Source organism: Lolium rigidum, chromosome 1 (assembly GCF_022539505.1).
Source record: "Lolium rigidum isolate FL_2022 chromosome 1, APGP_CSIRO_Lrig_0.1, whole genome shotgun sequence".
Taxonomy (NCBI): Eukaryota; Viridiplantae; Streptophyta; class Magnoliopsida; order Poales; family Poaceae; genus Lolium; species Lolium rigidum.
In genome coordinates, this window is record NC_061508.1 from 134,333,281 (window position 1) to 134,346,240 (window position 12,960).

The window sequence follows — 12,960 nt, forward strand, 5'->3', positions numbered from 1 at the left end:
TATGGACCCATAGTCCAGGGGTAGACTACTCACTCATCACTCCGGAGGCGACCATGGCGGTGTAGAGTCCTCCGGGAGATGAATCCCCTCTCCGGCAGGGTGCCGGAGGCGATCTCCTGGATCCCCCGAGATGGGATCGGCGGCGACGGCGTCTCAGTAAGGTTTTCCGTATCGTGGCTCTCGGTATCGGGGGTTTCGTCACGGAGGCTTTAAGTAGGCGGAAGGGCAAGTCAAGAGGCGGCACGGGGGCCCACACCATAGGCCGGCGCGGCCGGGGTGGGGCCGCGCCGCCCTAGGGTTTGGCCACCCCGTGGCCCCTCTTCGTCTCGTCTTCGGACTTCCGGAAGCTTCGTGGAAAAATAGGCCCCGGGGCTTTGATTTCGTCCAATTCCGAGAATATTCCGTTACTAGGATTTCTGAAGCCAAAAACAGCAGAAAACAAGAATCGGCACTTCGGCATCTTGTTAATAGGTTAGTTCCAGAAAATGCACAAATATGACATAAAGTGTGCATAAAACATGTAGGTATCATCAATAATATGGCATAGAACATAAGAAATTATCGATACGTCGGAGACGTATCACCCCCATCCATCACCAGAGTCAGGCAAAGCGTGTCTAGTAGATCTTGTTATAGTAGATGGACGAGAAGTCATCGTTGCTGTAGTTAGTTTTTTCATGAGACCAGCGCAGTAAAAATAAAAAAGGGTCTTGCAAGCCACCAATCTAGGGGTGTCAACGAGCCGAGCTCGAGCGAACACACCCTGGCTCGGCTCGAGCTCGACAAACAATTCGAGCCAAAAATAAGATTCGAGCTCGGCTCGCGAGCTTATAGGCAGGCTTGAGCTCGGCTCGACGAATACTCGACAAGCTCAAAAGGCTCGGAAATTTTAAAGTTTAAATAAATTTTTTTTGTCAGATGGTCTCCGACGTGAGTCTGGAGCTTGTCTATGCCTGAAGGCTTGCTTTTATAGATAGCGCTCCACCGTCACTTGCCTACCGTGGTCGAGGGATAGAGATCAGGTGACATGCACCTTTTGCATGTCACCGTGTGACATGCGGCATAAATCTAAATTTAAACATTGCGAAAAAATTTGAAAAAAATCATGCATATTCGCAGCACATATTAAGATGACCCCTAAAAATTTCATATCAAAATTCGAAACATACATCGAGAAACAAAAAATAGAAACTCAGATTTGAATAGTCTACAGACAAACTCAGATTTAAATTCGGGAACTATTCATGACAGATTTCACTTTTCTGTTTCTCAATGTGTGTTTCGAATTTTGATCTGAAATTTTTAGGAGTTATCTTAATATGTGATGTGAACATACATGATTTTTTTCAGATTTTTTCGCAATATTTAAATTTAAATTTATACCGCATGTCGTGATCTCTATCCGTGGTGGAGGTGGGACTAAATCCCCGGATTTCCTATACACCGACCAGGTCGGCGCGTACCGCGCGCCGCACACCCCCGCGCGCGGTACGGGCCGGCCCAGTTCGGGTGTTGGGCCACCGTTTTCTTTTTTTGAGATCATTTTCTGTTCTTTTCTTTTTCTGTTCCTTTCTTTTTCATTTCTGTTTTCTTTTTCATTCCTGTTTTTTCTTTTTTGTTTCTTTTTATTTTCTGTTTATTTTTCTTTTCTGTTTTTTTCGTTCTTAAGATTTAATTTTTTAAATTTAAATATATATTTAAATGTAAAATGTTTTATCTCAAATATTCGAGAAAATTCAAATTCGAAAATTGTTCAAATAAAAAATTGTTCAAATACGAAAATTGTTCAAATAAAAAAATTGTTCAAATACGAAAATTGTTCAAATAAAAAAATTGTTCAAATAAAAAATTGTTCAAATTCGAAATTTGTTCATATATAAAAAATAATAAATTTTGAATTTTTTTGTTAAATTTTAAAATTTGTTCCAATCAAAAAAATGTTCAAATTTTAAAAATATTTAAATTTTAGAAAAACTAAAATAATTTTTAAAATCGGGTCTAAAAAGAATCAGCTTTTAAAAAACGTAAAAAGAAAATTGAACAGAAAAAAAAGCAAAAGAGACAAAAAAAAAAGAGTGGGAATGTTGGGCCGGCCCAACAACCCGCCTGGGGGGTGTGCGGCGCCTGGTCCGCACCGACCAGATCGGCGTACAGCACCCCCCCTAAATCCCAGGTCGTCTTGCGCTGGAGCGCTGGGTAAAAACATGGGCCTGGGCCGTCATTTTCCCAAATTGTTCAACTGGGCCGGTGCAGCATGTATACGGGCTGTGGATTTTTTTTGATAGATTTTAAGAGGATGGGCCAATGGTATACTCGTTTGGCACGTGAGTTGATGTCCACTTAAGCTGATACTCGATGAAGACGCGCGGCCATAGTACATTGACTACTCGGCCACGTATGTATTTCTCACGATAGCACATCACAACATCTTCTAACGAGCTTTACCGAACTGTTTCGAGCCCGAGCTTTAAAGCTCGCGAGCTCTAGATGAGGCTTAAGCTCAGTTTGATTAGTTTTCGAGTTGAATTCGAGCCGAGCTAATAACGAATCAAGCTCAAACTGTTTGTCGAGTCCGAATATTTTTGACAGCCCTACACCAATCACGCCCTAAACCATCTTATACAGTAGTTGTAATCACAAAATACGATCCACCGAACTGCTCCTCTTCCTCTTCCGTACGCGAATAGATCGATCTCAGCAGCCGCCCCCCATACCCGTTGTGCCCCCCCTCGGCGCACCATGCGACACCGCAAGCAGAGGCAGCACCGACCGCGGTGCTGACCAGCAGTAGCTCATCACTACAATCGGTCAATTCACAAATCACAAGTGATCAGTTCACGTGTCTTCACCCACGGTAAGAACTAAGAAGTGCTTCACTTGCAATTTCTGTTTTGATTTTCTCCAAATGAGGTTCTTCTTAATTAGTTATTAAAAAATCACTTGTAGGACTGAAAAATTATTGAAGATCAAGCAGAAGCATGATAAGTGTATTGACTTGAAATGTATGTAGCATAAAGCTGCAAAGAACCAGAAGATAACGTTGATGCCAACGCTGATATCTATAGAAGTTGAAAGCCCAAATCAAGATGAGAATATGAGTAATCCTCCTTCCAATGAATTGCAGCTGGCACTATAATTTATTGTTGTGATAACCCTTTTTTTATTCCGAATACACAATATGAAAATCCTGGCACTACCCCGTGGTGGCGTAGGTTTGGCACCATGTCACCCCATTGGTCACAAGAAGTGCTCAGTGCTCCTTAGAACAATCAACTTCCATAAATAAATAGAAATATTTCTGGAGAAACATTGTCACCAACAATACTTCCATCCTCCACATGATGATATTAGCAAAGAAACTAGCACAAAACCCATGCGTTGCTACGGAACCACAATAAAATTAGTTTGAATGTGATTAATTTTTTTTAAATATTGCTAATAGTCATGTGAGCTCGGATATAAAGACTGTGAAGTCACATTTCCATCCGAAAAGAGTATACATATTTTTACAATTAAGTCCTTCTAAAATCAGAAAAAAAATCAATCCGTGCATCATCAGCTTCTGACCGCCCCTGCCAAGTCCCCGCTCCGCTCTCGCGTGAGTCTGCCTCCGATCAACATGACAGGAGGAGCCAACCCAGGTTCACACCTCATCCTCCGTGCGCATGAGCCAGCCGTGTTGCCATGATCTAGATCCTATCACCGCTTGCGTTTTGGTCTCGCTTGGCCTCCACAAATACTTTTTTCCACGCACTGACATGTCTCTCTAGGCCCCCGAGTGAGATTCTCAACATAATTCGCAAAAAAATGAGTGAGATTCTCAACATCGCCAACATGGGCCCACGCCTGTCTTGGCCGCTCAGCAGCATCACTTGTCCATGCCACCTGCTCACGTCTATGTTTCCGCCCGATGCGTTGCCGATAGAGGAGAGAGAAGAGTACGGGTGCGGGTGAGGTCGTGATGTTGAGGGTGAGGCTAGAGTGTGGGTTGATGTCAAATAAATTTTAAGTTTTTTTTTTTGCGATGTACACTGCCTGACGCTTTTGGGATCGAAGAGAGTAGTATTTTTGGTGGTAACACCAAATGATTATGTTGTTGGGAATCAGCTAATCTGTTTTAACAATACCATATTTACCGTGAAATTGTTCTTATTGGTTTCCTTGATATTAGTTAATTGATAGCCCAGAATTGTTCTTATTTTATTTGAAATGAAGAAACCTAACCAGTAAACCAAGACGATTCCAAGAACACAAGAATGATAGCAGAGAAAACAGCCTATTTATGTATTGTTAGACGAATGGGGAGAATTGTTTCAGAGGGCCGGCATAAATCAGCAAGGTACCTTCCAATTGCTGTAAACCGACTACGGCTTTAGCTAATTTGACAATTTAACAATGTGATATGCAGCCCCAGGCCGACAGAAGCTATTGGGACGAAGATCACAAGGGATCACGGGATGCCTTCCTTCGGGACAGCAAGGAGAAGTGCTTGCATCGAAATTCATTTTTTTAAGGTGTAATGTTTGTTTAGCCTAGCAGCATACAATTCTTTTTTTTCGATGAAATTTGTTTCGTGTCTCCATGTCGACAATAAAAAAATTCCAGAACTAAATGAAGGCTTTCAGCAGCTTAGCATGCATCGAAACATTTCTAAGATGCCATGTTCTCTACGAAATCATCAGCAAGTTAGCACGCATGACAATATGCACCCAATTATGTCCTTGTACAGAAGAAGGCTTACAGCTCAGCTAGCAGCCGAAGAACTCAGTATTTTTAATTGAAAGGAATGGGAAATTAAACACAATTGCTCATGATCCCAGTATGGGAAGGGTCGTAGGGGAGTAGAGACTCGGAAACTGCATCGAGAATAGAGAGCGGGCGTCGCCCCCATCAAGAGGAAAAGAGAGGTTTCTGTATCAGGAATAGAATAGAAGCAGGAGCGTGCAGATAAGGCAGCAGCGGCCGCTACTGGTTCAGACACAGGAAAGGAGGGTGATAGGTTATGCGCGGCGTCAGGAAGCAGCGGGAGCAGAGCGCGACCGTCTGTAGCGGCTTCCCTGCCAGCGTTGGCAGAAGTAGAGGTGGGTGGAGGCAGTTGTCGAGGAAGGCCGCCGGATTCGGCACCCTCCCCAGTGCCATATGTGCCCGCCATCAGATCTTGGCGGATGGCCGGAGGTGGTCTCGGGGGAAGAACTGGCATGGTCGGATGCGGAAGGTCCGCGTATTGCGCCGGTGACGTCTGTGCCCGCGAGCAGATCATGGCGGCTGCTCGGGGCTAGGCTCGGAGGAAGAACCGACGTAGTCGGAGGGCTCGGGAACAGAGCAACGAATAGGTATTTTCACTTGGCGGTGGCAAAACATGTAATATTAGCTTACGGTTTTCTCTGCTTACGATAACGACTGGTTTTTTTTCCTTCCCTGGTTTTTCTTTGTTTAGCCAGCACGAGATTGCTAGATGGCGCACGATGGCAGGCGTTGGTTTTCCGGTTTTCCTCGCGCGGGGTTGCTTTTGTTTTTCTTTTTTGACTTACCGAGCAGACCCAGCGATCTGGTTAATTTAACGTACCAAAACGGTTAGATATCGGAAGCATTGGGAGTCTCGGTTTTTCTGACGGACGAAAATTTATTCCGGTTTTTTAGACCTACCAACACCACCAATCCGTAACTTATTAGTAGAGATTAGTACTGAACGAGGCTAGTACTATACCTCAACTACATTCATTCAGCAGTTCTTATTTCGTTGATTTGATTGGAAAAATTCGGCCAAAGAAATGGGTGAAAATAATCAATGTGTGTACTTTATGCTATGTTACTTATGTCAGGTTTCCTGCACTTGCACTAGCCGACGCAATTACAATTTTGAACGGGTGAAAAGGGCCACATACTACTAGCCGATGCAAGTACACCGTAAGCATATGACTCGGGGAAGCCAACACATGATCAAGTAATTTCACGTATGACTCAGAGCATCTCCAGCCGCGTCCCCGAAACGTCCTCCAAACCGCGCCGAATTGAGCTTTTGGGGGACGTGTTTTGTTCGTGCCGCCTTTGGGGGACGTCGCTCTCCAGCCGCGTCCCCCAAACGCCGCCCCCAAACATTTAAATTACTTTTTTTAACACATAAGCATTTATCAAATATAGCATATGAATAAAAATGTTTGCGAGGATTGTTTTCAAATTAAATTACAACAAATAATGAAACAAGTAAACAAATATAATAAATAGGGGTAGATGCTACATCAAGGTGCCACGGTATTTTCTTTGATCCTCCACAAATGCTCAACGAGATCAGCTTGGAAGTTGCTCATGCACATTGCTGTCACGGATCTCTGCGTGCATGGCGAGAAAATCAGCAAAATCTACAGGCAACTCATGATCAACCTCCGCAAGAGGGCCTTCACACTCATAGGGACCAACATGTGACCTAGCATGATTCTTGCGGTCATCCTCGATGATCATGTTGTGCATGATCACACAAGCCTGCATCACCTCCCACATTTGATCGTGAGACCAGCTTAGAGCAGGGTACCGGACAATGGAAAATTGTGCTTGAAGCACACCAAATGCTCGTTCGACATCCTTTCTGCAAGCCTCCTGTCGCGTAGCAAAGTGAGAATTCTTCAGACCTGATTAATTCGAGATTGTTTTGACAAAAGTGGCCCATTTTGGATATATACCATCGGCTAGATAATAGCCTTTGGTATATTCGTGGCCATTGATCTCATAGTTGCATGGTGGAGCATGCCCTTCCACTAGTCTGCTGAATACCGGAGACTGCTGCAATACGTTGATGTCATTGTGTGATCCCGCCATGCCAAAGAAAGAATGCCAAATCCACAGGTCATAATCTGCCACAGCTTCAAGCACCACACTGCAATATCCATGACGGCTTTTGTATATACCTTGCCAAATAAACGGGCAGTTCTTCCATGCACAGTGCATGCAATCGATGCTTCCAAGCATTCCAGGAAATCCTCTAGCAGCATTTTGTGCCATGATCCTTGCAATCTCTTCCTCAGTTGGCCCTCTCAAATAGTATTTGCCAAACTTTCCCACCACAGCTCGGCAAAACTTGTACATGCACTCAATGGCAGTAGACTCACTCATGCGAAGGTAGTCGTCCTGTGTATCGGCAGGTCTCCGTATGCAAGCATCCTCATGGCGGCGGTGCACTTCTGAATCGACGAGAACCCAAAAACGCCTACAGCTTCGACCTTGAGCTTGAAGTAGGGGTCGAACTCTCGAACGCCGTGGAGGATATTCATGAACAGCCCCTTGCTCATCCTGTACCGGCGCCGAAAATTGTCGGCATGTGTTGCGTCATCGGCGAAGTAGTCGTTGTGCAGCATGGCATGCCCCTCCATCCTCTGCCGGGGCTTCGACTTCCTTCTTCCCGGCCTTGATCCTCCGCGGCGCGGCCTCTTCCTCTTCTCCGCCTCAGCGTCGAGCAATTCCTGGAGGGACGCGATGATCAGCAAATGCTCCCGCAGGTCGTCGTCGAAGGCTTGCTCGTCCTCCAGCAGCAGGGCAACCATCTCATCGTCGATGTCCATGGCTGAAGCAAAATCAATGGTTAAATTTGCGCCGAGGCAGACGACGCAACAAACAGCGGCCAATTGCGCCTACCTGGCAAGTCGTCGAGCACCTTCTGTGCGCGGAGGTGGGGCGGATTTGACGGCGCGTTCTGGGACGCGCTGGCGACGCGACCGGCGGGAGCCCCAGCCGCGACAACGATTCTGACTCTCAGCAGAGATCAGACGCCCAACCGGCCGGGAAATCCAGCGGCGGCGGTGGGGTGGGAGGCGCAGGAACGAAGGAGCAACGAGAAAAGAGGCGCGAACCAACGGTTTATGCAAATAGTCGCCGACATGTGGGAGCCCTCCTCGCTTTTCGTTGTGTTCGGCGTCCCCGGTGCATCCCCTGTGGGACGGGGACGGGCTCGGGACGCCGGACACCGTATCGGGCCGCGCCGGACAAAAATGTGCTTTGGGGGACGCGGCTGGAACACATTTTTTTGTCCGGCGCGCCCCAAATCCCTTTGGGGACGCGGCTGGAGATGCTCTCAGGCGCCTATATGTGGACAAAAAGAGAGCTACCAACAATCTTTAATAACTTGCGTAAGCTAAAGACTTTAACCCAAGACATCAAGCTCCAACACCATGTCAAGCTTCATTCACTATCCGACACAGCCACAAGTTCAAAATGATGGAAAGAGCTTGACATTCCACATAAACTGTAACAATTTATATAACTCTTAAGTCTTAATTCTACATCTCATCTATAGTTGTTTAATATAACACCTTAAAAAATGTTAATGATACAAGAAACTCAGATTATACATGGCATCATGAGGATTGCCTATTGTACCGATTCCTAAGAAATTGTTGCTAGAATAAGAGGTTCAGAAACTACTTAGAAATCTTTGGACGCCCATCTAATAGGACAATAACAAGGGAGTACACATCTTCTTGAATAGTAAAAGTAAGGTTGCTTCACTAATCTAAGAGTATTAGCAAAAGAAAACAAGTGTGAGACTGCTTAGTGAAATCCGAGAAAACAGAACATAAATTTTTTCTTGAGGGCAATCTCAAGAGTAACATCTCAAACATAGTACAAAATTTTGAACTCATAAGATATCAACTATACATATCAAGAAGGTAAGTATGCACCAAAAAAATAGCTTGCAAATAGAACATTTACTGACATGTTCAAGCACCAGGGGTAGCTCTAAGTAGTACCTGGATTATGAAATGGGAAAGTACAAAATAGGGTAGCATCTCTTTGGTAAAGTTGCAGCAACAACAGCAACATGTAGCCACACAGGTATTCAGTTTTACAAAAGTTCCAGCACACATTAAACCTTCTTGGTATCCAGTAGAAGTTCTACTTATTTACATACAGATGAAGCCTCGGAGAATACATATAGCCTGTTGTAATATAAAACTCCCTTTGTCCCGAATTAGATGTCACAGATTTGTCTACATTTACATGTATCTATAGACTAAAACGTGTCTAGGTACATGCATATCTAGACAAATCTGCGGTAAATAATTCCAGACAGAGGAAGTACCAAAATGTACATCAAGGAAATTTTCCTTTTTTCCTCGAAACAAAGAAATTATCTTCAGAATCTCTACACAATCAAAATTATCACTCCAAATAGCAAAAAGCTGGTGTGGCATCTTATGTTTCATGCAGCACACTCACACTTGTCGCTAAATTTCAATGTTAAGACATGTAACAAACACAAAACACTTAACTTTTTCATCGACAAGAATTAAGGCATCAAGGCTATGCTTTGGTCAAAGAGTTTGAGGGTGGGCAAATGAAAAATGGGAGACAAATCACTTATGCAATTAGATATCACATCAGCAAAGAAAAGGGGATTTCTTTTGGCAATTACATTATGACTATACATTATGATTTCTTATCCCTAATATCTGAACAAAGCAAAAGTAGGGAAGCTGAAACAAAGAACTATATGCCAACTTCTGTTTTTTTTTATCCATCCCAGAAGGAAAAGCGGGAGAAAAAATTCAGTCAACATCGTCAAGTTCTCTTTTCCTCGCATATTCTCATGCCAGCAATAAATGTCCCACCACCAGTGGCTGTACAACTAAGTGAAGTAGCAGTAAAATACTCATTTCAAAAGGATGGCATGCCAAGTTTTATGCTCAAGGACAAATTTATCACATACTTGGAGTACACAGCATAGCAACAGTCAAATGGTATAGGGCTTTTCAATTTACGAACTGCATAATGACAACATTACATAAGATATAGAAAAATATGTATTACTTCCACCACTCAAAAGCAAAGCTGTGAATTAGAGACGGTCAAGATTGGCATTCAAAGTGATAGCATCATTTTACAAAATCATGAGGTACAAAATCAAGAGAGCGACAGAAGTCTTTTTACATCTAATGCACCAAGCATGCACCCTCCAGATGATTGCTAACAACATAAAGGACAACAAAAGCACATGCAAAGCACGGAATGAGCATGAATTTCTTTTCCATCTACCCAGCATTTCTGAAAGAATAAATTCTATATGGACATGCTAGTTGAAAAAATATATAATAATAGTGTAAATTGAACATTTTTGCTTACAGAAGACGACCATGGAGGAGATGGACAGCTTCACCAAGATCCCAAAATGATATCTGAATTTTGCTGACTATTTAAGAACGATCATGAGCTCATGACCAACTATATCACCAAGTATCACAGACAAAAAGACATAGCTCCAACTGCCAGCACTGGGTCCCCACTGAAGAATCAAAGAATAGAAAGCAACAAAACAGCAGTCGAATGGTTGGTGTACAACAAGTTCATCCATGAGATCGCCTCCTGTTATGAGGGGTAGGAGGAGCTCCTTCAAATAAATCATTCACGTAATTCTCAAGGTCCTCAGCTGAGTGCTTGATGTACAGCTCTGGATGCCTCCCGTTCTCTATATGATGCCGGAACCTGCCAAGGAATGAGCGGTATGCTGGCAAGAGCTTCTCTGCTATCGAGATCCTGAGCTCCTCCCTCAGCTGCGTGTCGGGCACAGACCACCCAGATTGCACCCTATGCGCATCCTCGAATGCAGCATTGAAGGACTTGAATCGGTCCCGCAGAGCAGACTTGGATATTCCTGATGAGAAGCCACCAGTTACATGAAGACCCTCATCTCGCAGACAGTTGAGGATCTTGAGCCATGAGGAGCGCTGGTAATTTGTTGCGGCCCTTGTGAACTTTCCGGTAAGTAGCTTCAAGTAATCATCACCAATCATGCTCCAAAGTTCCGGCGAGTCCTTGACCTTGTGCACAATGTAGTGCACATTGTTCATCAAGAACAAATGCGAGAGAGCTGTGTCCTTGTAGAGCGACGCCTTGCCCTCGAGGTTGTGTTCGAGGACAAGAATGATCCAGATTATATGCGCGGCAAGCGGTGACTGGTTCTCGAGCTCGGGGAGGTCAAGGTCGGCCAAGGACGGAGCGAGCTCGCTGCCCTCGGCAGCAAGCCGTGCACTGGCCGACGGACGCGACACGATGAGCTCGGTGAGCGTGGCCCTGTAGTCGGAAATGAGGCTGCTGTAGTTCATGACATACCGAGTGAGCGGGTGGACGGTGCCGCCTGGGACTGGAGTCTTGGGCGGGTCGCGGAGGACCGCGTTCTCGAACTCGGAGAGTATCCCTCGCACGGCATCGGCGAGGCGCGAGCGGATCTCGACGGCCTGCACGTATATGGACTCGGCGGCCTTGGAGGCGGCGAAGATGTCGGAGACGTCGGGGAGCAGGTCGGAGAGCGCGTCGTGGAGGTCGATGATCTTGAAGAGCTTCTCGGGGGAGCGGCGGCCGATGCTGATGGCCTCGGCGAAGCCGAAGAGCTGCAGCGCGGCGCCCTTGACGGCCTCGACGAAGGGGGTGTCGTGCGTGGCGGTGGCGGTGGTGGCGGTGACGTTGGTGATTGGGAGGTCGTGGAAGATGTGGAAGGAGAGGCGTCGCTCGCTGGCGAAGACGCCGCGTACGGCGGCGCGGGCGGCGCGGATCCAGCGGCGGATCTTGGCCTCGAGGGCGTCCCACTCGAGGCGTTGGACGTCGCCGATGCTGAGGCGCTCGACGCCGAGGCGGCGGAGGGAAGCGTCGACGGCGGGCTTGCGGACGGAGGCGTAGACCTGCGCGCACTCGCGGCCGTAGCCGGCGGCGGCCATCCGGGAGGCGATGGCGCGGAGGTCGGCGACGGCGTCGTCGGGGAGGAGGTCGATCTCGCGGATGCTGCGCAGCGAGCGGTAGCTGCTGCGCCTGCCGACGCGGTAGGCGACGGGGTCGTCCTCGTCGACGACGGGGAGGTCGACGGAGGAGAGCGAGTTGGAGCGGTCGCTGGAGATGGAGAGCGAGGTGAGGTCCGCGAGCGCCTCGATCTCGAGGTCGAGGGCGCGGGAGGAGAGCACGTGGCGGAACTCGTCCTCGAGCCGCGCCATGGCGACCTGCACGGCGCTGCAGCCGCCGAGCCCGGACGCCGCCGCCCCTGACCCGGAGGAGAGGCGGCGCGGGCTGCCGACGGCGGCGGGGGACGGCGGCGCGAGGCGGCGGATGTCGTCCACCGCGCGGAGGAAGCGCTCCGCCTCGGCCCGATCCCCCGCGCCGTCGAACAGCATGGGCTCGTCGTCCCGGCCGGCCGCCGCCGTGGATGCCGGGGAGGAGTCCCAGCGCATCACCACCCGCTCCGCCGCCTCCAGCTCCGTGGATTCGTCCATGGCGTGTCGAGTTGACTCCTCGTCTCCCGAACTCTGCTCCACCTCACCCTCACCGTGCTCCAAGCTGGCCTTTTGGTACCCGCGGCGGCGCGAATCCGGGGAGGCGCACGTGTGCGCGCGCGCGTGGGTGGCGCACGGGGCGGGAGGTGATATAGGCAGGCAGGCAGGCGGAGTTGAGCTGGCTGCGCCCTGTCGCGGAAGACACGGAGGGAGGGAGTGAGCCTCGCGCTCTCCTTTGTTTACGAGTGCGGCCGCATAAACTTCTCGTCTTTTTTGTTTGGATGGACTAGCGAGGACTCGAGGGGAGTCAGCAAAAAGGTTGAGCTCACCGAACATATCACCACAGACTCGCCGGAGAGAAAAAAATGGGCTATTGTAGCAAAAATAAATATCGTCGGAGATCTCGCCGGAGACCTCCCCGCAGACCTCGTCGGAGAACCCATCAAACATATTATGCAATTGTAGCAAAAAAATTATTCCTAGGTTCCACATGACGGAGACCTCGAGACCTTGTTGGGAATCTCGTAGCAAAACATTTATACCTTTTTAGCAACATTGCAGAAGAGTTGTAGCAAAAAAAAAAATCTACAATCTCCGACCTCGGCTGGTAGCAACGCCAAACAACATCGGTAACAGACTTAATCACTGGCGGTAGCAAAACCGACCAACATTTGCAGCATCACTGCTGGTTGTGGTGTCTGACTTGGCGGAGAGC

At 47.5% G+C, this 12,960-nt stretch overlaps 1 protein-coding gene across 2 annotated transcripts; it reads right to left on the reverse strand.

The window, feature by feature from the left end:
• Positions 1-9,570: 9,570 nt before the first annotated feature.
• On the reverse strand, positions 9,571-12,348 carry LOC124682421 (exocyst complex component EXO70B1-like). Of its 2 annotated transcripts, XR_006996277.1 has the most exons (2): positions 10,121-12,344; positions 9,571-9,752 (listed from the first exon to the last, which is right to left on the reverse strand). XR_006996277.1 is itself a non-coding variant. In XM_047217109.1 (1 exon), the coding sequence occupies exon 1, from the start codon at positions 12,243-12,245 to the stop codon at positions 10,332-10,334; it is 1,914 nt and encodes a 637-aa protein (XP_047073065.1). In that variant the 5' UTR covers positions 12,246-12,348; the 3' UTR covers positions 9,849-10,331. The 2 variants fall into 2 exon arrangements, 1 of the variants encoding a protein (XP_047073065.1); XM_047217109.1 differs by lacking the exon at positions 9,571-9,752 and having other exon boundaries at positions 9,849-12,348.
• Positions 12,349-12,960: the final 612 nt, after the last annotated feature.

Bases quoted from the DNA above. Each gene is read 5' to 3' on its own strand.
- LOC124682421 (XM_047217109.1), bottom strand. From the start codon at position 12,245: ATGGACGAATCCACGGAGCTGGAGGCGGCGGAGCGGGTGGTGATGCGC.